The sequence below is a fragment of the Alligator mississippiensis genome, chromosome 1 (assembly GCF_030867095.1).
Source record: "Alligator mississippiensis isolate rAllMis1 chromosome 1, rAllMis1, whole genome shotgun sequence".
Classification (NCBI taxonomy): Eukaryota; Metazoa; Chordata; order Crocodylia; family Alligatoridae; genus Alligator; species Alligator mississippiensis.
Genome location: NC_081824.1, coordinates 206,932,473 through 206,956,300, shown reverse-complemented (window position 1 = coordinate 206,956,300; position 23,828 = coordinate 206,932,473). Strand labels below are relative to the sequence as shown.

General features: G+C 43.9%; 1 protein-coding gene across 2 annotated transcripts in view; it reads right to left on the bottom strand.

Moving 5' to 3' along the window:
* EML6 (EMAP like 6) overlaps positions 1–23,828 on the bottom strand; it is a 325,901-nt gene that overhangs the window by 151,795 nt on the left and 150,278 nt on the right. For both annotated transcript variants that reach the window (XM_019500824.2, XM_059719398.1), the window contains exons 7-9: positions 18,841–19,042; positions 5,539–5,676; positions 2,279–2,535 (exon numbers count right to left, since the gene is read on the bottom strand). In XM_019500824.2, the coding sequence (XP_019356369.1) occupies positions 2,279–2,535; positions 5,539–5,676; positions 18,841–19,042 (597 nt within the window). The remainder of the gene's footprint in view (positions 1–2,278; positions 2,536–5,538; positions 5,677–18,840; positions 19,043–23,828) is intronic.

Genomic DNA, 23,828 nt, shown 5'->3' with positions numbered 1-23,828 from the left:
ATGTAACTACTAGAATTAAAATCACAACACAAACAGCAAGAGATGATCAGTTTTATAATATCTGAAACCACACACAATTTAAGAATTCTATGAAGAATTGTGAAGATCTTTGAGCTAGTCATACAGAGAATATGCTGTGCGGCAGTGGTGTCCAATCTTTCAGCCCTGTGGGCTGGATGAGTGGTGTGGGTTCAGTCTGCAGGCAGATCTAGTCTCTGGGCCCAATCTATTGTGTGGGGGTCACTGGATCAGACCCTGACCCTGGTCTCACACATCATATCGTGCCTGCAGCCCTGGCCCCACGCACTGGACCAGGCCCTAGCTTTGCCCCCACAGACGAGACTGTGCCCACAGCCCTACATGGTGGATCAGGCCCTGACCCTGGCCCCATGCTTTGTATCAGGCCCTAGCTGGATCAGACTTTGGCCCCCCATGCTGGATTACATCTGGTCCCAGCCCCACATGCTAGATGGGCCCTAAATCTGTTTATATCTGCAGCCCTGGCCCCATGCTCAGGTCCACATCATCTAGCTCACAGGTCTTGAAAATTTGGCGGTGAGGGAGCACTGGGAGTGTTAATTGCCACTGCTCCCCTACCACCAAATTTCCAAACCTATGGGGAGCCCTTTGAGCCAGAGGACATGTCTCTGCAGGCTGGAGAACGTGCACCACGACAATAGGGGAAACATAGTGAACCTTCTTGTACATAGAATGCATACCATTATACATTACCTGCATTGTAAACCTATGAACAAAGGTCAATTAAAAATAAAGTTTTAAAATGAGAATAAACCCAACTAAATACCAGCTGGCCTGAATGTCTTTGGCCATTAGATCCAGCATTTTAATTCAAGCTCATTTGTATGCCAGGCTTAGGAATATTTGTGCAAACAATCTATAACCACTTAATTATATATTTCCTTTGTTTTTCAAAACTGTTGACTAATTAGCTTCACAGTAAAGCATCACCATCTACACATGTGCCAATATTAAAGCACATGTCGGGGACAGGATTATCTTCCAAGGAGTCATTAAATGTGATCAAACACACATGTAAATGGTGACCACCAGGCGCAAATTGCTCCTGCCAGCCCCTCCGCCACCTGACGCAAACACCTGGAGCCTGGGGGTGACCCCCAGCCAGCCCAGAGCTTCTCTACCCTGGCTCAATTTGCTGCAGTCCTGGGTGCTCATGTAGGTGCTGCACCTGGGAGCAGTTGATTCCAGCTTGAGCTGCTTCGGAGTTTATTGCTGCACATTAATAGTTTGTGTATATGTACCCAGTGTGAATCTTTAGCTTTCATTCTTCCTTTCCTTTTTTGTGTCCTTCTGAAAAGGTATTTAGCAGAATGCACAGATTTGTTGGAAACTGACATGGTCATACCTCTGCTGTGGCCTTGAACTTGCAACCTCTGGGCTATCAACCATGGGATGATTTGGGATACCAAGTCTACTAGATTTTATGTTTAGCAGAATATTTCCAATCATTTTAATCAAAATGTAAATCTATCAGTACTTTGGAAGCACTATCACTTCAAATATGTGCTGAAGAGGATCAATTTAGCTTGTAACATATCACAAATTACTGAGGTGTTTCTTATGTGCTACTTAGAGTATTATAAAAAAAATCTTAAAGAACTACAGAATCCTAGAAAAGTGTGGTTATAAGGGACCTCAGGAGATTATCTAGTCTGGGGTTATCAAACTCATCTGACCCTGCAGGCCAGATCTATGGATCTACGGATCTATGGGTTGGATCACCAGGCCCACGGTGTCTTTTATTCTTCAAGCCTAAAGAATAGGCTTGAAATTTACCCAGACAACTTCTCCTATCCTCTAGAAATCAAATTCTTAATAATTATGCATCAGATGGTAGGAAAGGAACACACAGCAGAAGCTATTTTTAAGCCATTCATGATGAAAATGAGTTCCTTCTTTAGTGAGTTGATCTATACTATGCCTAATATGGGAACAATGTACAATATGATAAATGAAGTTAAGAAAAGATATTTCTTTTTCCAAAAGCTAAAGTTTAATATGAACTGTAAATATGTCTTCCATTAGGAAGACCCCAGTGCTCTTTCCTACCCAGGCAGGGGGTCAGACTCACTGATCTGCTGAGATCCCTTCCGACCCCAATATCTATGAATCTAAAAATCTATGAAGAAAGTATAGAGATAAACAAATAACTGAGAAGTAAAATTTGAATTAGACTTATTCTGTTTCCCCCTTATAAGCCATCGATCTGTCCATAGAACAAAATTATTGGTAAACTTACATGGCATCCTGTAGAACAGTCGCTCTCCTGCACCATCATTGGTTTGCAAGAATTTACTATCCACAGACCAGTCAATATGAGTAATAAAACTAGATGACTTATTACATTCTCCAATTTTCTTATACCGTTGAGCAACTGCATAGACATCCACAGGGCCGTCATTAGAACCCACAGCAAGGTAAGAGCCATCTGGCGAAAATTTCATTTCATGAATTACTTCCTTTCGGTCTTTGATATGAACTACCTCTGTCATATCTCTACAAGAATGAAGAGTGAGAATATAAATTATTAATTTATGACTATGTAATCCAAATTTCAGTGAATTGGCCTGAAAACAAAAACTGAATAAATGAGTGTGGCAAATTCCGTTATAAGAACTAGTTGTTTCTTCCTCCGATCTTGTCTGCCTTTTGATGGATCAAGAAAGATATAAATAATTCCTTCTCCTCCGCCTAAATAATATTTTATACTTAATTTATTTGATTTTTATGCTGCTTTCCCCCCAAAAAAGTCTTCCCCAGAGTGGTTTTCGGTCAAAGAATTAAAAACAGCAATTCTGGTAGATGAAGACCGAGCTCTTAGAATATATTTTCAAAAAGATTTATTAGGCAGATCTGGATGCCTTGCCTATCCGAAGGACGGGTAAAATTAAATAATAATAATTAAGGTGGAGGGGAAGGGGGGAAAACAAGGAAAGAAAACTTTCCACTATCAAATATCCCAAGAAAACTCAAAATCAAATAGAACTTGTTTTCTGACTTGCAGACACCATCTGCACATATGTAGATGCATGTATCCAATATATACATATACACCTTTGTGTGTGTGTGTGTGTGTGTGTGTGTGTGTGTGTGTGTGTACACACATAAAGGTGTATATGTATACATTATACACACACACATATACATACACACATATGTATGTGTGTGTGTGTATACACACACACACTTTATATATTTATGTATATAAATCTAATAAAGAAATAAATTACACTCATATAGGCATGCATGTGTGTAACTTAAATTTTATTTCTTTACTGTGCCATAGTTTCCTGGCATATAACTATAAATACACTTCATTCAGTCTTGAATAATTCTTATGCACCAGAGGTGTATGTGGTGGGTAACACGCTTATGGGTCAACAGCAACAATAGATGGTAGAAAGAGACTCTGGAATGCAGAGAGAATACAGTTGAAGCTAACCAGGAAATATTTTTTTTCCTCATCTTCCACAAAAAAATGTAAATTTGATTTTTTAAATTGCTAACCTCATCATTTAAAGAAGTTTTTTACAGACCTTTCAACTAGTAACAAAAAGCTGCCAATTAAAACAGAAATATTTTCATGAAATTTTGTGTTTTGACCAACCTTGCTTTAATACTAATACAGGGAGGGGACTGTACTGCACAAGAATAAATGCTGTTACTGAGAAGGATGGCCCATATTTTGGATTTCCCTATCATGGCTTGAAGTTAATATATTTTGAAAGTCCCAAGTGACCAAACCCATTTGAGTCAAGAGAAAAATATAATGCCAGAGGCCAGAGTTTCCAACATTCAAGGTGTGTGGAACTGCTAATCTAAAAGAAAGCAAAATCATGGAAAAGACAGAGAAACAGTTATATTAAGGGCTTTATGAAAACAGGTTGCCATACTTTTAAAGATAGAATACCAGGCTCATGACTTATTCTTACCAGATTGAAATGCATTGGAATCATAAATAATGTTAGATGCCAGCCAGATTATGAACAAGATGATTGTCAGACACAGAAAAGCTTAGTAGCCAGAAAAGAAAGAAAATGATCTTTTAAGAAGGTTTTAAAATATGAATATTATTTAAGGATATTTAAGTCTATGCTAGTACTATTATGTGACTGTAGTTTTAATATATTTCAGCAAACACATTAAAATGTTACAGAATTGAATCAGCTGAGGCATTTAAAAATTATTCTCTAAGACAAAAAATGCTGACAACTCTTCCTGGGTGTTTTTAACCACATTTGCTTTCCCAACCACCAGATTGTTTACAGTGCCCAAGTGTGCACATATGCAAATCTCCACAGGACGAGGAATGCCCTTGTACTTATTTTGTCTGGATATATAGCCCACAAGGCATGCAAAGACATATTTCCTTCTTCCTATTAAAAAGTCTGACAAAACAAACAAAAAATCACACATTTTACTTTCATTATGTAGTCATTTTGTAATCTGTCTTCCCACAATCTTCATAGTAAATGCTTTCTTATGGCCTTAAACCAAATCCTCTTAAATAAAATAAGTGGTCATTTTCCCAAAGCAAAGAGTGTTAAATAATAATAACATTTTATACTACCCTTGAAAACAAGAGAAATTGATGGGAAATTAGCACTTGTATTTTTTAATATTTTCAGAACATGAAGAAGAAAAATAGAGATCCTTATTCCTGAGTACAGTAGTACCCTTGAGTACTTCTGTAGCCTTTGCAGCTCTGCAAAGAAAGTATAAAACACGATCTAAAAATAACTGAAGTATATTACACCCATGTGATGTAGCAATCCACAACTGTATATAAGCTGCAAGGAAAAAGTTAATAAACCACATTTTCAAATGTATGTGCTTCCATTATTCCAAATAAAAAATATCCAGTACTATGACTTTTGATATGGTATTACTGCCATTCAAGAAAGTTTAAAGGGACTGTTTTATGACATGGGAAGTGAAAGCAGCACCTAATGTGCATGTGCTTGCAAATTTTCTTGACATATGTAATGAGAATGTCCATCTCAAACCTATAACATCTATGAGTATATCAAAAACATAATTTCTGTTCTGCAAAAATGTATTTCATTTGAATCGCAGTAAGACACAAGGCAGAGGTCTTCACAGAGACCATGCTAGTTCTAAAATACTTGATTGTAGGCAATATTAGTGATGGTAAAAGAGGTATTTGATTTTAATTTAAACCTAAATCAAAGTTATAGATCAGCCTGAAAATCTAATGAGGGGTGCCTTGAGTCTAATGAGGTAGAAAACCACTCTTATAGATTGAAGCGTGAGTTTAGTTGAAACATGAGTTTACACTATTTGCAAGTCAAACATTCATGTCTTTACACACACTGGAGAAATTGTGGTCTGTGCTCAGTTCAATTCAATCTTTTCTTTTTTTTTTTAGATAACATACCCATTGATTTTTAAAAAGTCTCAAATAAGGCCTTCAGGATTTGGCCTTAAGTTACTAGAGAAAGAACTACCAGCCCTGAAATTCAATTTTCCTCCTCTTACCTTACTCTGAGAACGATAAAGGAGCCATCTTTCATCCCAAGAGCTAGTTGGGATCCATCAGGACTAAAAGATACACTGCGTACAGCTTCCTCCATATTACAGCGAGCAATCAAGGCATGATCAGCAAGGCTCCATAACCTGCACAAAGAAAAGTTGAAACTGAAGTAAATTATTTATGATTCAGGATTTTTCCAGATTGTCAGCTAAGAAAAGACATGCCTAATTCCACTATCTATAATATACTTACATGAAAAAGTAAATATATATGCACTATGGTATAATGTGTCCATATATATTACATATCCACACCCCCCCCCATAACATAGTTGTGGCAGAGCACCTTTGGTGCCCGAAACTTTAAGGGCAGAGAGCAGGCAGCAGGGCATCCGGCAGATGTGGGCCAGCCCTGATGAGGCAGTCACACAACCGCAGGAGGGCCCTGGGATTGGAGGAGGGGACTGAGCAGCCTCCATTTTAGATCCTGGCCCTCAGGGCTGAGGCAGCAGTTTGCCGCTGCAACCCTGGACAGAACACCTCCTGGCTGGAGCTACTGCTCACAACATCATGGGACATGCTTGGAGGTATATGGGCAGGAGCTATGGGGAAGGAGGAGGCTCCAGGTCCTGGGCATGACCAAAAACTGCACTGTGCTGGGCCGGGCTGGTTTGGTGGGGCTACTCGTGGCGGGACATTCCCAAGAAATGCCAGGCCAGTCACTTCCCCAGTGAAAGGCAAGTAAGGGGCACCTTATAACCCCAGCCTCCACAGTTATGGGTTGAGAGATCGCGGAGTGGAATTGATGGGCAGGAAGCCCTGGGGTGAGCTGGTACAGGCAGGGAACCCAGAGCAGAGTGAATATTGAGAGGGCTGAGGCTCAAGGGACAGAGAACTTCAGCGAAGGGGTGGCAGAGTTGTGAGGGGGAGAAGGCAAGACAGCAGAATCCTGACTGGATGGACCCTTGACTGGTCAATGCTGGGGCCAGGACCTGGGTGGGGAGTGGGGGGGATCAAAAGGGCCAGGGGCCCACCGTGAGAGACACCCAAAGCCAGGGGCATGGGGTCCGACTGGCCTGTGAAGATGGGGCCAGGGTCTGTGTGGCCAAAGGTTCTGGGGGGTGGGGGGCACTGCTGAGAGGGAGAAGAGTACAGGAGAGCTTGGCTGCCTACAGGATGCCATCTGTGAGGCATGGGACGTGGTAAGGGAAAGTTGGAGCCATGTGTAATGCCCTTGGCATCATGGCAAGTAAATAGGCAGCCTCCCACTTGATTGACATCTTAATTATTATCATCAAGACTTGGAAGGCAAGGAAGGTGGGCAGTTAGCTCAGAGACAGGCGGGCAGGCTAATGACTGACTGCCCTGGGATGCCCCCCTGTTATAATATGATACATATATACTTTATATCTATAGTATACTTCACTGCTTACATAAACTATCTATAATAGCTGAATTATATCAGTGAGTTTTCATGGGATGATTCCATATTCCAAATTGTCAGAATATTCCAAATTCCAATAGTTGTATACTCTGTATACAGATACAGGACTGTCTAATTTGACTCATGTGGCTAATGCACGTAGATGACTTGGAGATCTATTTCACCATAAGATTCATAGTATGACCTGAGCAACATCAGAGTTTATATCTACTGCAGGGGGTCCATTGTTGGGACTCCCCTGTAGTAGAATTTAGCTCTTGTTTCAGTTTTTCTAAAGTAATTTCATAATTAAGTACAAAGGACAAATCTTGCATTTAAGGCAGTATCCTCCACATGGGTTGCGCTGCCCTATGTTCTGAAACAGGGGTGTCAAAACTCATTCAGCCCCATGAACTGGAGAAGTGGCACAGGGCTGATCAGGCCCACAAATCCCCTCCTTCCCCCAGCATACCGGACCCAGTGCCTGCTCCAGCCAGTCTGGGTCCTGTGTTGTGTGTGTGGTATGGAGTTCAGAGCAGTCAGAATGAGTGCCACGTGTGGTGCAGTCTGGCTGAGGGCTGTCACACAGGTCCCAGACCAGCCAGAGTAGGCATCATGCTGCGCATAGCGTCTGCCCTGACCAAACTGCACTGCACATATACCTGCTCCGGCCAGTCCCACATTGCATGTGGTGCAGGTCCCAGATGCTGGCACAGGTGCTGTGTGTAGCACAGTCTGGCTAGGGCAGGTACTGTGCCTAGCATGGTACCTGCTCTGGCTGGTCTGGGCTCCATGCTACATGCCCCCAGACAGACTGTGCCACATGTAGTGCCAGTTCCAGTCCTGCCAGGTTCCAATCCTCACACGTTTGCCCATGTGGCACAGTCCCCAAGCAGTTGGGATGGGCATTGCATGTGGCGGGCATCCTGGGCCCTGCCTATTGGGGCTGACCCAGGGGCAGCACTGGTGGCTTGATGCTGGGGCTCCACACACTGGATCTGGCCCACAGGGCATGTTTGAAACCCCTGTTCTAAAGGCCTGGCTACTGCACATAGACTTGCAAGCAGAGTAGATCCGTTTTCCAAAATACAAATTTTGGAGTGAAGGAGAGAATAATTTCATACAGCCAAATATTTAGCTGTGGTCTTTGATTCTGAAGTTTAAAAAGTACACAGGCCCGTTGTGTGCACTGTAAGTGTTTGCTCGTGCTTATGAGGACATAAGCACTTATTTTTCTGCTTGCATATAAAAAATTCATATTTTTGGGCATGTTCTTTTATAAGTGTAGAATTGAAGTTTGTAGCTTGGACTGGCTACTATTGCACAAGAAGCCTATGTATTGCCAAAGTCATTTTCCCCTTTCTTTAGAAATGTTTCTATTAATTTGTTTAAACTACTGACTTTGATGAGCCTTGAAAGGTTCAAGCACATGCTATTTGCTTGGTAATATTCTTCTCTCTTCTATAGTACATCTGACATATTTATTTATTTATTGGAGCACATACTGTTTGATGCATTCCAAAGGCTTACTTAGCAACCGCTCCCAGCACAAAAAGGAATAGCTTTGATAAAAGCAGTTTTGATACTAATTCAGAGCATTTAATGGAAGAAAAATTTTGCAAAAATATCACACACATGAAAAAATATTCAAACCAATTTAAGTATAACATATGGTTTTATATCAATGTTCTTGTAAATGCAGAAATAAAGAAACACTGGGTGCAAATTTAGTCAGCATTAGTAATGATGCCATAGTGCTTGTGTAGATGCCAGACCAGGTGCAAAATCTGCTCCCAGTCAGGTGTCCACCAGAGGGCAGAAAATTGCTCCCTGCCCCCGGGAGCTGCCTGCTGCCATGGCAGGCTCTGCCACAGGAGCCCTGGTGGGGACTATGTCCCCCTGCTCTGAGACTGTGACCAGGGAGTGGGGCTGGGAGACCCTTATCTCCCAGCCTGAGCTCCGTGGTCATAGGGCTTGAGCTGGGAGACCCTTATTTCCCAGCAGTGCCTCCCTGACTATGGGACTGCTGCTGGGAGATAAGGGCCTCCCAGCCTGAGCATCCACCTGCAGAGCTCAGGCTGGGAGATAAGCATTTCCCAGCAGTGGCCCCATGGTCATGGAGCCGGTGCTGGGAGTTCCCTCCTGGCAGGGGCTGGGGAGCCTGTTCCCTGCTCAACTCTGCAGCGTGAAGCTGGTGGGGGGAACATGCTCCCCAGCCTGTTTCCCCCCACCAGCTCTGTGCTTATGCAGCTGGGTGGGAAACAAGCTCCCTAGACCCTGCCCTGCATGCCTGGATGGGGACAATGTCCCCCTGCCTTGGCAGCAGCCCCTGTTGTCTGATCACAATCTTGTTGATCCCAGCCCCAGCTCTGCAATCGTGGAGCGGGAGCTGGGAACAAGCTCCCCAGCCATCACTCCACAATTGCAATTGTGATTGCAGAGCAGGGACTGGGAGCTCCTTGCATGGGCACAGTTCCCAGCCCAGCCTAGAGCTGGCACGTACAGCCTCAAGGTGGCCGTGGACTGTCCTCTTTTGGGCTGTCCCCAGTCAGTTCTGGGCTGCATATGCAGACCTTCCTGCACAACCTGGGGATGGCTGGGAATTGTCCCAGTCAGGGGCAGGTCCGAGCCCCATGCCCCAATCACGTGATTGAGGCATGGGGCTTGGAAAGTGCTGCAGGGATGGGGTAGGTCCAAGCCCCCCACCCCAATCCACCAGTGGGGCAGCTAGCAGTGAGATCTGCTAGCTGCTCCACTAATGGATCAGGGCAGGGGGCTGGAACCTACCCCTCCTCTACAGCTCTTTCCAAGCCCCATGCCCTTGATTGGAAAGCCATGGCCAGGAGCTCCCTGCTACCGAGACAGGGGGACATTGTCCCCACCCCAGCATCAAGCAGCCCCCAGGGCTGTCTCCTGGCTCAATGCTCCCTGCTAGCCCCTAGGCTAGCACCCATGGGGAGCCTGGAGCTCCCCTCAGTGGTGGCAGGGGCCCTTTGAGGGAGGAGGTAAAAGATTTCCTGGATGTTGTATATGAATTTGAATATTCTCCAGTTACACTGATGTACATCCATGGTAATTCCACTTAAATCAAAGGAATTCTTCCTAATTTGGACCGTTATAAAAGAACAGAATCTGCCCTACCATGTGTAAATTCTGATTTGCATTTTGTAAAAACAGCAGCTGTAGCTTTGCCTGCAAATGTTATTGTTATGATATATTAAAACAACAAATTCATGCTTCACATCAAAGATGTAGCTATACTATTTCTAGGTGATCAGACTGCAGTGCTCAGCTGAGCTCCTCTTTCATGCTATGGATGAGGTAAACAAACCCCACACGTTAGAAACAAAAGTGGTATGCTGTGATATTTTTTTCCCCCATATCAGGAACTGCATGTAGATTCTAATTCCATTCATTGTGACAAGTTCTTTTGATAATGTTATTCATTTGCATTCCAGAGCCATTAATCCAGTATTTTAGCAGTGAAGAAAACTTGAGTGGCATTCCTCTTGTAATTCTTTCATTCTCACTCAAAACACCCAAGTCTGGAATTACTCCCAAGAGTAAGAACTAGTGACATGCGAAAGAGCTTACAGTCTCATCCGAACCCCAAGAATTTTCAAGTCTTAGCCTTGTGGGCAGGTTGAATGATAGTGGGCATGTTTACATGCGCACCATTACTGCACAGTAACTATGGCTATTTATGCTACTCAAGAGTAAATTTGCTACTTGCATGATGGCTAGCCTAGTAAATTTACTCCCCAGTAGCTACTGCCCAGTAAGTCACAAGTAGACACCTTACTGCACAGTAATGCTGTGCGTGTTCTCTGACTTTGGAATAACTTTACACCGAAGTAATTGCCTACATGTATAGACATTAGTTTAATAGCTGCTTACTGCGCAGTAACATACAGTGCAGTAAATGCATGTGTAGACACTCCCTGTATGTTGGAGGGCAGAGTAATTTAAGTATTATTAGTAGTAAGTATTTATATTATGTAGTGCCTGAAAGCACTAAATCAGGATATGGATCCAATTATGTTTGTAGAAAAGGGGCAATACTAGTCACAAAAGGCTCATAATCTAAAAGATATAAACAGATTTAAAAAAAAATGAAAGTACTCAAGTAGAGGACTACAGTAAACAATTGTCACAGCTTTGTTAGTAATGAAATTTGCTTTTTAATAAATTATGTAGGATGGGGAATGGTAGGCAGAGGGAAGATAGTAATAAAAGGTGCAAACAGAAGTGCAGCTCCCTGTTGTAACTCATGCCACTTTGCATGAGTTACAATGATCCCCTGGACCCAACAGAAGTATGCTGTTGAGTCTCAGGGGTTGGGGAATCCAGCTGCTGGCTGCAAGCCTGCAGCCAGTTTCCCTTAGCAACACCCCTCCTACCTCCCAGCCTCCACACTGCTTTCAGAATGGGAGGGGGGAGGGAGCAGAGGGAGCTCCTAGAGGTTCCCAGCCTGGAGGGTGAGGTGGGTGGATTGGAGCCCCCCACCTACAACCCACCTCAGGGGGCTCCAATCCACCCACCCCACCCTCCAGCGCTAGCTGAAAAAAACACAGACCAAATTCCCTCCACTCCCTTTCCTCCCTCCCATTCTGAAAATGGTGACAGGGCTGAGAGGTGGCGTAGACAAAAGTTACCGAAGGCACTCCACTTTGAAGTGTCTTCATCTGACCCCTCATACAATCCATACTAGAAGCTGTCAGGTAGGATTATATCAGATAGTTTATCCTATTCACAAGTTCTGTGGCTTTCTGCAGAAGAAAGCACAGTTGTGTTTATACGAGAAGTCAATTGATGGTAAAAACAGAAACATCTGTTGAGTGAAGGCAAGGTTTGATATCACAACATTATTACTTATGGAGTGCATGTGTGTGCAGGGCTGCCCTCATACTAGGTCCCAGGAGCCAGCCAAAGATGGGGGGTAGGGGGGGAATGGGGGAGCAGGGGTTGCATACAATGAGGGGTCAGATTTTCACAGAATCAGGCCCCTTTAAAGTGCTCTGCAGCTATGCACTTCCATTTGGTCATGGGTGTAGAGCACTTTCAGGGGCTAGATCTTAGTCTATTTCAGTTTCTCTGATAACTTTGGGTGCTGCCCATGGGCAATTGGTGCCACAGTTTCAGGGGCTAGATCAGGCATAAACTGCTGTCACTTCTGTCTGCGCATAAAGTAAGGAGAAGAGGGAGCATCACAACTTTTCATGTGCCTGTCTGATCACCAGGCTTTAAGACAAAGGTGACCTCAAGAAAGGATTTGAAGATGGCTAAGGGTGAAAACAGATATAAATCCATACTAGAAGCTGTCAGGTAGGATTATATCAGGTAGTTGATTCTATTCACAAGTTCTGTGGCTTTCTGCAGTAGAAAGCACAGTTGTGTTTATATGAGAAGTCAATTGATGGTAAAAACAGAAACATCTGTTGAGTGAAGGCAAGGTTTGATATCACAACGTTATTACTTAAACTAAGATGCATAAGATATAACGGGCCTTATAAGTTAAAGGCAAGCAACTTCTGTTTGATATGAAGTAGAAAGAAAAGATAGTGAGAGAGTCAAGGAAGAGGTTAATGAGATCACAGAAAATACCTAGGGCACAGGCATAGGTATTGTGGAAGACCATGCAAGACTGCCTTGATTCTTGGAAGCCCCTGTGTATCAAGTGATCCAAGGGCAGCACCAGTGGCAATGCGTAGCAGGTGCATGGGGGTGCATGTGCACCCCTGAGAGCGGCAGTCCACCCCAAGGAGCCGCGCTCACCGCCTAGGCAATGGGCAGGGGGGGGGCAGGCGGGAGTGCCGGTGCCCCTGCTGCAAGTGCTGGCCAATTGCAGCAGCTGCTCCCAGAAGCAGCTGAAGCAATCGGCCTCAGCAATTGGCCGCGAGGGAACTCCCTCTGGGCACTGATCAGCTGCGGGGGGACCTCCCCATCACAGGCAGTGAGATCGGCTGCAGGGGAGTCCCCCTGGCAGCAAGACTGGTTGCAGGGGGGGCATGTGCCCCCCTCCTGACTAAGGCAGCACCAATTGCCCATGGGCAGCACCCAAAGTTATCAGAGAAACTGAAATAGACTAAGATCAGGAAGAAACAAAGGTAATTTATCCAAAGGGACAGGACACTCTCCTGTGTGCTTTGTCTCTACTGTCCAGGATGGCCCCCACCAGAATTCAGAGACTGGAGTCCCTGTACCCAGCTGTGACATGATTAACCACCAAGGCTGGCCGTAAAGTTCCCTACTGGCCAGACTACCTGTCTTCTCAGCTCCACCTCCTGATTCTCCCACCTGCCAGACCTTGATGTAAATTCTATTTTATTTGAGATGCAGTTCCTTAGAGTACCTGAGTGTGCCCACAGGGTCCCTGCTTGGTCTGGTGTCCCTTGCTTGTCATGTCTGTCTCACTTACGGCAATGGATTCAAAACCCGCTACCACTATGTGTCTACCAGCACCCATGTCTTATGTACTGATCGAGTCCTATTGGCCTTACCTATGCTCTTGGACACTAGCTGGCCTTAATAATGCCCTCCAGCCTCCCCCATAGCCATGTCCAGGCATCGCAGGTCTTATTCTCAACTTGTTCACCAGCTTGCCTGATCCCTAGTTGTAGCAAGACCCTATTTATTTGTCTGGGTTCCAGGCCCTATCTTGGCTGGAACTCCTCTCAGGCTTCTGCCCCTCTGGTCAGGCCCAGGCCTTGGCTCTCTCAGCCTTAACCCACCTCGATCCTCCTGTCCCTTTGCAGGACTTGAAACAGAGTGCCCCCAGGCACCCTGATATGTGGCCTTAAATCCACCTCTACAGTCACAGCCACAACCCACTCCTCTGGGAAACTGAAACCAAAAATGCCAGCAATCTGCTTCAAATTAAACACTCAAAGCCCTTCTGAATCATCATACTGCTGCAGAATCCCCCTCCCCTCTCACTGTCTCTCTACTAGCCCGTGGGCTACCTGCAGGCTTGCAAACTTCACTTGCTGACAGCCTAGGCTGGCAGGAGCTCTTTACTGTCAAGTTCAGGGCAACATATTGGTCTCTCCACCCCAGGCACCCAGGTTTATATTTGCTGAGCTCTTTGTCTTCCAGTCAGGTGTTCCCATGACCAACCATATGTGTGCTCCCAAGGCCTACTGAGCAGATTACTGCTGAATTGTTTCCCTGCTACCTACATGGATCTCTGTCCTATGGCCTATTGCTCTGCAGCCAGCTCCCAGGTAGTTATGTGCTACGGGTGTGTCAAGCAGGCCATTTTCAATTCGGATTTGAATTCGGCCCGATTCAGGGGACAGTGATTCGATTTGTTGATTTGGATCACTGTCTCAATATGACTGGGGCAAATCCAAATCTGAAGATTCATAGATTATAGAGTCGGAAGGGACCCAATGGATCATCGTGTCCGACCCGCTGCCCCTGGCAGGAAAGAGGACCGAGGTCAGAAGGCCCCAGTCAGGTGATTGTCAAGCCTTCTCTTGAAGACCTCCAAGTTAGGTGATAGGACCACCTCTCTTGGAAGCCCATTCTAGATTCTGGCCATGCTTATTGTAAAAAATTTCTTCCTAATGTCTAACCTAAATCTACTCTCCACTAGTTTGCACCCATTATTCCTAGTTACTCCCTGGGGCGCTCTGGTAAACAGTGCATCCTCAATTCCCTGCTGTCCTCCCCTGATAAATTTATAGGTGGCTACAAGGTCACCCCTCAGCCATCTTTTGTATAGGTTGAAGAGATCCAGATCTTTCAACCTCTCTTTGTAGGGTCTTTCACGGAGGCCACTAATCATGTGAGTGGCCCTTCTCCAAACCCTCTCCAGATCCTCCATGTCCCTCTTGAAGTGCAGCGCCCAAAACTGGACACAGTACTCCAACTGCTGCCTGACCAACACCGCATAAAGGGGGAGTATCACCTTCCTTGATCTGTTGGTCATGCATCTGCTAATACATGACAAGGTGCGATTGGCTTTGTTGATGGCCTCGTTACACTGCCGGCTTATGTTCATCTTGGAGTCAACTAGACTCCAAGATCTCTCTCAGCCTCTCAGCTGCTGAGGAGGCTATCCCCCAACCTACAGGTGTGCTGGGGATTCCTCCTTCCTAGATGGAGTACCTTACATTTATCTTTGTTGAATTGCATCCTATTTCATTCCGCCCATTGTCCTAACTTGTCCAGGTCAGCCTGTAACTGCTCCCTGCCCTCTGGTGTATTTACTTTGCCCCATAATTTGGTATCATCTGCAAACTTGGACAGGGTGCTCACCACACCCTAGTCCAAATTGCTGATGAAGATATTAAATAACACTGGATCAAACCCTGCGGAACACCACTGCCCACCTCCTCCCAGGCTGAGAATGCCTGCCTAACTGACTCCCTGCAATAGTGTGCTAGGGTGGTGCATGCCTCCTTAGTGGCTGCCCCCTGCTTTCACTGCCTATACATCTCTTTCTTTGCAAAGATTCGACGCTGATTTGGAGAATCAGTGATTCAGCCATAGACACAGTTTTAAATGTTTTTTCTACATACCCCGAGGTACCAGGTGGCTCATGAACACTGAGATGCTGGGGTGGATGGAGCATCCCATAGGACCGTGGGGGGCCACCCCATGTACTCGGTAGTGGACCGGAAATACTTCTGGTGCACTTCCAGGTCTGCCACTGAGCATGCTGGAGACCCCACCACGCTCCCACAGGACACTCCATCCACGCCAGCATCTCAGCATTCATGAGCCACCTGATACCTTGAGGTATATAGAAAAAACATTAGAAGTTGTGTTTATGGCCGAATCATTGTATCTCTCTGAACTGATTTGGAGTGTTCTGATTCGATTCAGAGAGATTAAAGGGTCTCCTGATTCGATTCAGATTTGGAGATTCAGCCGCTGAATTGGGCCGAATCTGTGCCGAATCAAATTAGTGACGAAAGCTTCACACAGCCCTATTATTTGCAGCTGTTTAGCTCCCTAGCTGCCTATTCTGCTGCAACTAGGCCAGGTTCAATTGCCTGCTCCTGCTCCTGCTTGTGGACTTTATAGTCTCTATAGTTTAGCCTCTGGCTCTCTGTTACACCCCCTTAGCACCTCTCCCAGCTCCAGCAGAGGGAGGAGCACTCTGAGAGAGTGGTGGTAGAGTGCACAGGTGAGGGATAGCAAAAGAGACATCCTTGTCACTATGGGGATGTTTAATGTCTCTGTCCCAAACATTAAGGCATAAGCACTTCTCAATTAAACAGCTCTAGAGACTTCTTAACATGGCAAAACACTGCTTTTTTCTTCAATTTAATTTTCTGCTTAGCTACCTGATATGGAAAATTTTAGCCTCATTTGTTTAAGCTATATGCCACTCAAAAGCAAGTATATTATAATGGAAAGAGTCAGGTATCCTTAACTAAAAATGTCATAACTTCTACACTACTTACCTATTCACAGGGTATATTTATATAGATCTTAGCTTCTTTATTTTATACCTTCTTCTATCATGGTTTTTTATGCTAGATTATAAATGTGATTTTACCAGATGCTGAATTTCAGAAATAAATCTCAAACCATAGCACCTTTGGCTCCATTTACTTTATATTTTCCCAATAATTCATTACTTTTTATACAGTAGTTTGAGAAGTGTGACATGTTTTGAATAAAATAAAATGCAGGTATTAATGTATTCATGGACTGAATATATTCATGTTCTGAATACATGAATAATGTATTCATATTTGAATACGGTCACTCTGAAGGGTAATGAATAGGTTCTAATTTTGATGCACACTAAAGAGAAACTGGACCTCAAAAATTATTTTGACACATTTGCGGAAGGATTCCAAGTCACGTAGTATGCTCAGAAGTACATGAGAAAAACACGAAAATGTGGCCCTGGCCACATCATGACATGATAGGATCTCTGATCCCAACAATTGTTCCTCCTGCCATGCAACGAATACATGACAGGAGACACAATTTTGGGATCAGGCCAATTGTGCCATTTCTACTTGCCAGCACAGAGGGAACCTGGGAATGTAATTCCAGGCTTGCCTGACAATGACAAGTTGAAAGCAGAGTGCTGTAGGCCTGGCCAGAGCTGACAATCAGCTGGTTGTCAGCTGTGGCCCGAGGATCACACTGGAGACTTTAATTGGCCTTCATGCCTTCTGGGACCGGGGCTGACAATTAGCTATGCGTTGGCCCTGGCCCCAGATTGCATCAGGGCTGGTTCAAGTCCCCACTGCAGTCCCAGGTCTTAAGCTGACAATCAGCTGATTGTCAGCTCTGGTTTAGAGACCTCCCAGTCCTGTTTGAGGCTTGGGGTGCCTGGACCAGGGTTGACAATCACCTGATTGTCAAAACCCCTCACCCTAGAAGCTTTGGCTGGTCTGCCAGGTCTGAGAGATCAAAGTCTCCCAGCAGAAGCCAGAGGGTTTTCCTCACTGGGGATTTTAAGCCCTGCTGGGAGCCTCTGTTCCCCCATGGCCAATAGCTCACCTAGAGCTGCCAAGCATAGTGTTTAGAGCCCCTCCTGTATTCAGCCTTGGGTCAGAGCTGACTATAAGCCAATTGTCAGCCCTGGCCAAACATTACATTTAAGGTGCCACACAAACCAGCCATAAAAATTCTCTACGTTATATGTGGAACATATTTATGGCTCATTTACCATTTAATAGATACTTAAATTGAGTGCATGGGTAGAAACCTTGCCATTTATGCTACAATTAACTCTTTAATCACAGCAGAAATGTAGCATGTGGAGGAGGCCTGTCAGTGATGAAATGTTTAGCTAATGCCTTCTGTGATCGGGATTGTGGAATGGCAGGGACTTACCTGTGAGGGAGGGTGTCTAAGGAGCAAGGAGGGGATGCTGCTGCTGATGGAGACAAAGCACTCCAGGTTCAAAGGAAAAAAACAACAACAGCGAACACCCTGGCAGTTCCCCAGGTGTGCCTAAGTTTGCATAGCCAGCTTCAGCTGCTAGGAGGGGTTGCCTTGGCAACAAACAAGGACAGGGAAATAAGAGGACTGCTGAACACAGAAGTGAGGGGGAAGAGAGAGAGAGAGAAGGTGAGGAAGCTGAGGGACAAGAGTTTCTTCCTCCTGGAGTCCATAGGAAAGGACCTTGCCAGACCGAAGAGAGGGGACGAGATTGAGAGCAGAGACAGGCAAGCTGAACCCTGAAGCCAAGGAGCCCTCACTCTTGGGGTCCAAGGGCTAGAGGGAAACCAGATGGTAAGACCCTAATGCATTTTGTTCACTTAAAGGGAAACAGATACATTTGTGGCCCCTGAAGACAGAAGTTAAACTAAAAGAAAACAGAAAAGTGGGAAAGAGAGGCACAAGCTCCATTTTGTTCACCAGATGTAAGGGAGCAGGGTGTAGGGGAAGGAAGGAGCCCTGCCGACAGATGTCACCAGCAGCCCACAGAAGAGAGTGAGTCATAGCCACGCAAGAAAGACCAAGAGGTAGCCTCATAGTTTTAAGAACATCACGTGAAGTCATGGCAGGTGAGGATTAGAAGAGGGCAACTAAGAGTGGTGGCTGTCCCATGCAGGGATGCTGTTGTGGGTACACTAGAATCACCCATGGACACCTTCCAATTCCTACTGTAGCTGAAATGAATTTTAGTATTTTTAAAACAGTTTTATAGGTAATTTCTGATGATTTTCATGTGATTTATGGTATGTGAACACCAGGGCAAAGTCAAAAGTAGAGCTGCCAGGATTTAAGTGGAAGAAAACATTATCATAATTAAAGTTTAGCTAAAGATTTTAATATTTCTTGTGACAATGTTGCAACTTCTCACTTACCATTAATATTATTTTTAAATGAATGACAAATGTTTCAAAAGAATATTGGTTTTCTACATGACTGAATATAAATAAGCAAATGAGTTTCAGCCTTACCGTACGGATCGATCATCACTGCCTGTGACAGCTAAAGGCTTCTTTGGATGGACTGCCAAAGCCCAGAGCTCCCCTTCACAATGACCCTGCATTATCAGCATTGGTTTATCTCTCTCTCTTACTATCACTTCAAATATTTCACTGTCCTGTGTCCCTGCTAAAAGTCTGTCTGCTTTCCAACAAACGCTTCGGATGGACAAACCTGGCAAAGAACAGAATAATCTCAGATTAACAGCAATGATGAGACAAAGTGGCATCCACCATTAATAGAGAACAATAAGATTTTTTGAAAATTCATTTATAACCACCCCAATATTTTTAATTTACATAGCACCTTCAATCTATAAACAATGTATCGCTTGCTTAGTATGAAAATGTTTATTAGGTAAGCAAATATAACTATTTCCATTTTACATTAAAGGACACCAAGCCCATGTCTCCGCAGTAAATTTATTGTACTTGGCAGCTGTGTGCTTAAGGTTGTTGCATTGTTCTGCATATGATGTCTTCTAAACCAGGAACAGCATAGGCGCATCCTGTGTTGTGAGTGGGCTAACTACCACTGCTAAATGACCACATCCATTAGCTTGTCCCCATGGTAATTAACCCTCCCTCCCCACAGCAACAACATGTAGATATTGTTACATTGCTTCCAGTTTAGGAGGCACCCACCTAAAGTAGCAGGGCACTCTTGAGTATGGTACTGCTACATCAGACTCTGGGAGATGAAGGATTCAGTCCTGCCAAGTGCTTCAGACTCTGAAGCTTTGTTAAATCAAACTTGATTTAACGTCATGTAAAAAGTTTATGGGAACTTCAACTTTTGCAACCTGAACTTTTTTTGCTGCTCGCTTCATAAGTTTTGCTTTATTTGTAAATTTAAATAAAACAATTACAAAAAATGATTACTGCTGCTGCAATTTTAAATATACTAAAGAACTCAATGGTTTTTAACCAGTTTTTATCAGTAAATTCACCAACAGAGACATGACTTAAGTGACTTATTTTAGAGCATACGGGAGAGCTGTGGCGGGATGGAATTGAAATGCAGGCTTTCGATTAACCAGTTCTGTGCTTTAATCACAAAACTATCCTTGCCCTATAAGTTATCATCCCTCCTGCCCATTTTATGAGGTAAAAGGTATACATGGACCATATTGGTGCTCTGTCCTTCATTTCAAGGGACCGCTCACATGTTAAGTTCAAATGTTTATTTGAAGGTCATGCTGAGATTTTACTTTTATTGCTCATTATTTTATTAGTATTTCTTATTCACCCATACTTAGGAATCATGAATAAGACAACAGAACAGAAGTGGGCAATTATTTCGGCTGGAGAGCTATTTAATGAGTTTTGGTGAGCTGTCGAGGGCTGCACATGCAATCTTTCAGAAGATATCAAATTATAGATAAAAAACAAATCATATACTAAAAAAATCAAACATATACTATAAAATATTTTAATTTTATTTTAAAAAATTGTGTCCTGATTTATGTTGAGTACTGTATATATAGGTGATTATTACATAACAGCTCAAAATAAAGTCTTACTCTTGTATATTATGACCATGTGGGAGGTGTATGCATGTCTGTGTGCTAGGTCCTAGAAGTTGGCTGGGGGTGGGGTGGGGGGGGCAAGAAGCAGGACAAGGGGCACATGCAGAAGAGCCTTCCCGACTGCTGCAGAGCAGGTGCAGTCTGCCCCCACCAATGTGGCTCATGACTGCCCCTACAACCTTCTGCATGGGACTGAGCCCTGCACACTCCCTCATAGGGTAGCCTGCACTGTGCTTCCACCCATATCCATCCTGTGTTCACCAGACAGCACTGCTCCCAGCCCAGGCCAGGACGCACAGCTTCCCATAGGTTGCTGCCCAGATACCACTTGACCCCCCCCGCCCTCCCTGCCTCCAGTGGCTCCTCCTCTTCCTGTACCACTCCAGGTAGCAGGTAATGTGGGGAAACCATGGGGGTGGATGGCAGGCAGCAGATGCCCAGCCAAGTGGTGGCGGGGGGAAGCTGCAGCTGGATGGCTCCTGCCCCAGCACATGGGTTTCCAGCTCCAGCTTTCTGCTGCCTTCCACCCACTCCACCTGCCTGGCACAATGAACAGCCACTTGCAGGCTGCTGAGTGGGTGGAAGTTGGCTGGGAGCTGAAGCCCCACACACTGGCACACGATCCACCCAGCTGCAGCTTTCCCTTCACCTGGCTGGGCATGTGGTGCCTGGCACATATGCCCACCGACCCTGTCACTTCCCTGCAATACTTGCTGCCTGGAGCAGGAGGAGGACAAGGAGCCACTAGCGGAAGATAAAGCTGAGCAGTAGCCATGAAACTACAGTCGTACTGGGAGTAGCCCTGCTGGGAAGCTGTGAGAGCTGCCTGAGGCCATCAGTAGGTGCAGGTGGGAGCACAACACAGGCCACCACAGGTGGCAGTTGGCAGCGCTCAGCCCCATATGGAGAGCCACAGGGGCAGCCATGAAAAGGATACAGTCAATTGGTGGGTACCAGGCCATGGGACAGATCCAACCAGTTGGTGGGCTGGATCCTGCCCATGGGCCAACCTGCCCACCACTGCAATAGAAAATGTCATTAAAATTAACTAATTAGTTCTACACAATTTGATTTTTACATAATCTCTACTATTGGCCCTGATTCTCAATTTGTGCCACTGTAAATTTAGAATTTCACTGAAATCAGTTAAGTTACACTGCTTTAAGGCTGGCATAAGGGAAGGGATAATCAGGCCATATTTGCATACTGAGAGATCAAGAGATGGGCATGCACATTTTCAGGTTAGTCAATTTTCTAGATTCAGCCTGGTGATTATTTAGGGGGTATTTGTTGTCGTTTTGTTTTGTTGTCACCCCCAGCCTCACAATCCAATTTTGTGCTGATTTTATTTTTTAACGTGAACTATTTTTTTGTTAATTTGTGGAACTGCCTACATATATTTTCAATATTCTGTTTACTTTTTACCTGAGCTGGAACCACAGATTAATTTATACACAGTTACTTCTTTTTTAAGAACTGTAAGTGATGGGAGTTATTTGCTATAGCAAATGTCTAATAACTATTTTTATCTCTAGGATACTAACATTGAGTGTACTAACAAAGTACATATGAAAGAATGTTGCAAATGGTTAATTATTATTGCAGGCAGGATTGGCATCTGTTTTATCACAACAGATTCCTGACTACTGTAAAACGAGATGTGCCACAGCCCAGAGATATGAAACCACTTTCATTTGTAAGATCAAAATATCAGCATAAACACTGTTACTGAAGACTGTACAAAGAAATGAATCACTACTTCAATGGGCCTAGGTTTAAGTTTCAGAAGATTCAGTTCACCATTAATTTGTAAGTTCATTATGCCAACACTTTTGCACACCTGACTTATAAGGTTATTTTTTCTTTTTTAGTGAAAGCAAAAGCTGTACATATTCAACAACTCATGGTTTTTATTCAACAACTCATGGTTCATGAAATGACTTACTGAATTATGGGCAAAATTTTCAGAAATGCCCAAAATTCAGAACTAAGTTCCATTGATTTTCATTGAAACTTAAGGGTGCCTGTACACACCACAGGTTTTAATCCTCATTAAATTAAATAGGTTTATAAAATTTAAACTTGTTTATTTTGGAGCATCACATCTGTGTTTACACGCACTAGGTTTTCAAACTAATTAAGCTGGGTCCCTGGCCAGCACTGCAGGAGAGTGGGATGGTCCAGCACTGGCCCCCCAGCCTGAGGCCCTCCACCCACCCTGTGCCCATGCCCTGCCATGCAGCTGTGGAAGCAGGGAGCTGGCAAACTACACAAGTGGGGTGGAAAAAAACAAAAAGCAGAAGCAATTTGAAAGTGAAAGCAATTTGAAAGGGTGAACTACCAAAAAATTGCAGCAGCATCTGGTGGACAAAGAGGCTCATCACAGGTCTTTGAGTGCCTTTGTGTTTGCATGCAATGAATCCATGGATGTGACACTTTAATTCCCAGAGAGCCAAACTAAACTACGTCCTAGGAGCTTTAGTTTAATGCACAAGAGAGACTTAAAGCATTGGGAAATTCCGCTCGTGCAAACAGATATAGGTGCAGCGCATGAAAGGGCAAAAATCGTGGCGTGTACATGAGCCCTAACACTACAAAGTGTCTGGGGGAAATTTGGAATCTAGTTTCCTTAGAGCTAGGTACTTTAGAAAACCACACTCAATGACTCCAGAATGCTAGTACTATCAGCCATTACATTTTGGTCCTACTTAATACAGCTACATTTATTAAATTTTCACTTTAGATTCTTCTCGTGTTGCCTGATATAAGCTCCCAGAAATCAAAACCAGACCATATGTTGAACATAATGTCAAGGTATTTATTTTAGCATACAAATTGTTGCCCTTCCAGTTAAATGGCTGACCTATCATATTAAGACTTTCAAATAGCCAGCAAAGAACATGTTTATTTTAAGCATCAATATAGAACTGAGTGTCTCAATTGGATAATTAGGGCTACCTATCTCAATATCTCCTTCAAAAGAAAAAAGAAAAGTTTGCTGGCAATATTTAGAAAGGAATCTACAAGTGATCAAACCCTTTAGATGCTCTTTTGATTTGTCTCTTTAGCTGTTCTAGTTGAAGTTGACTTGCCATGAAACAATAACATTTTCTTGTTTGAGAGCATTTTCTTGTTTGGCTGCTTGCAGTCCTTTTAACCTTTTGCTTTAGCAAATCAACAAAAAATCATTAACTTCAGTAGTTGGACAAGGCACTGTGAGATTAAATCAAAGAATAAATGAAAAAATCAAACTGTCATGTTATAATCAATTACATGGTTAATTCTACCTACATTATTTACAATATTACAAGGTTGAATATGGATTGAAAACTGCTAGTTAATAAAATTACCAATATAAATAAAAAGTGTTGTAAGCATGTTGTGTTGTCCTCTGAGAGGGATAAAAGAACATTTGTTCATTTGGTCTTTCCA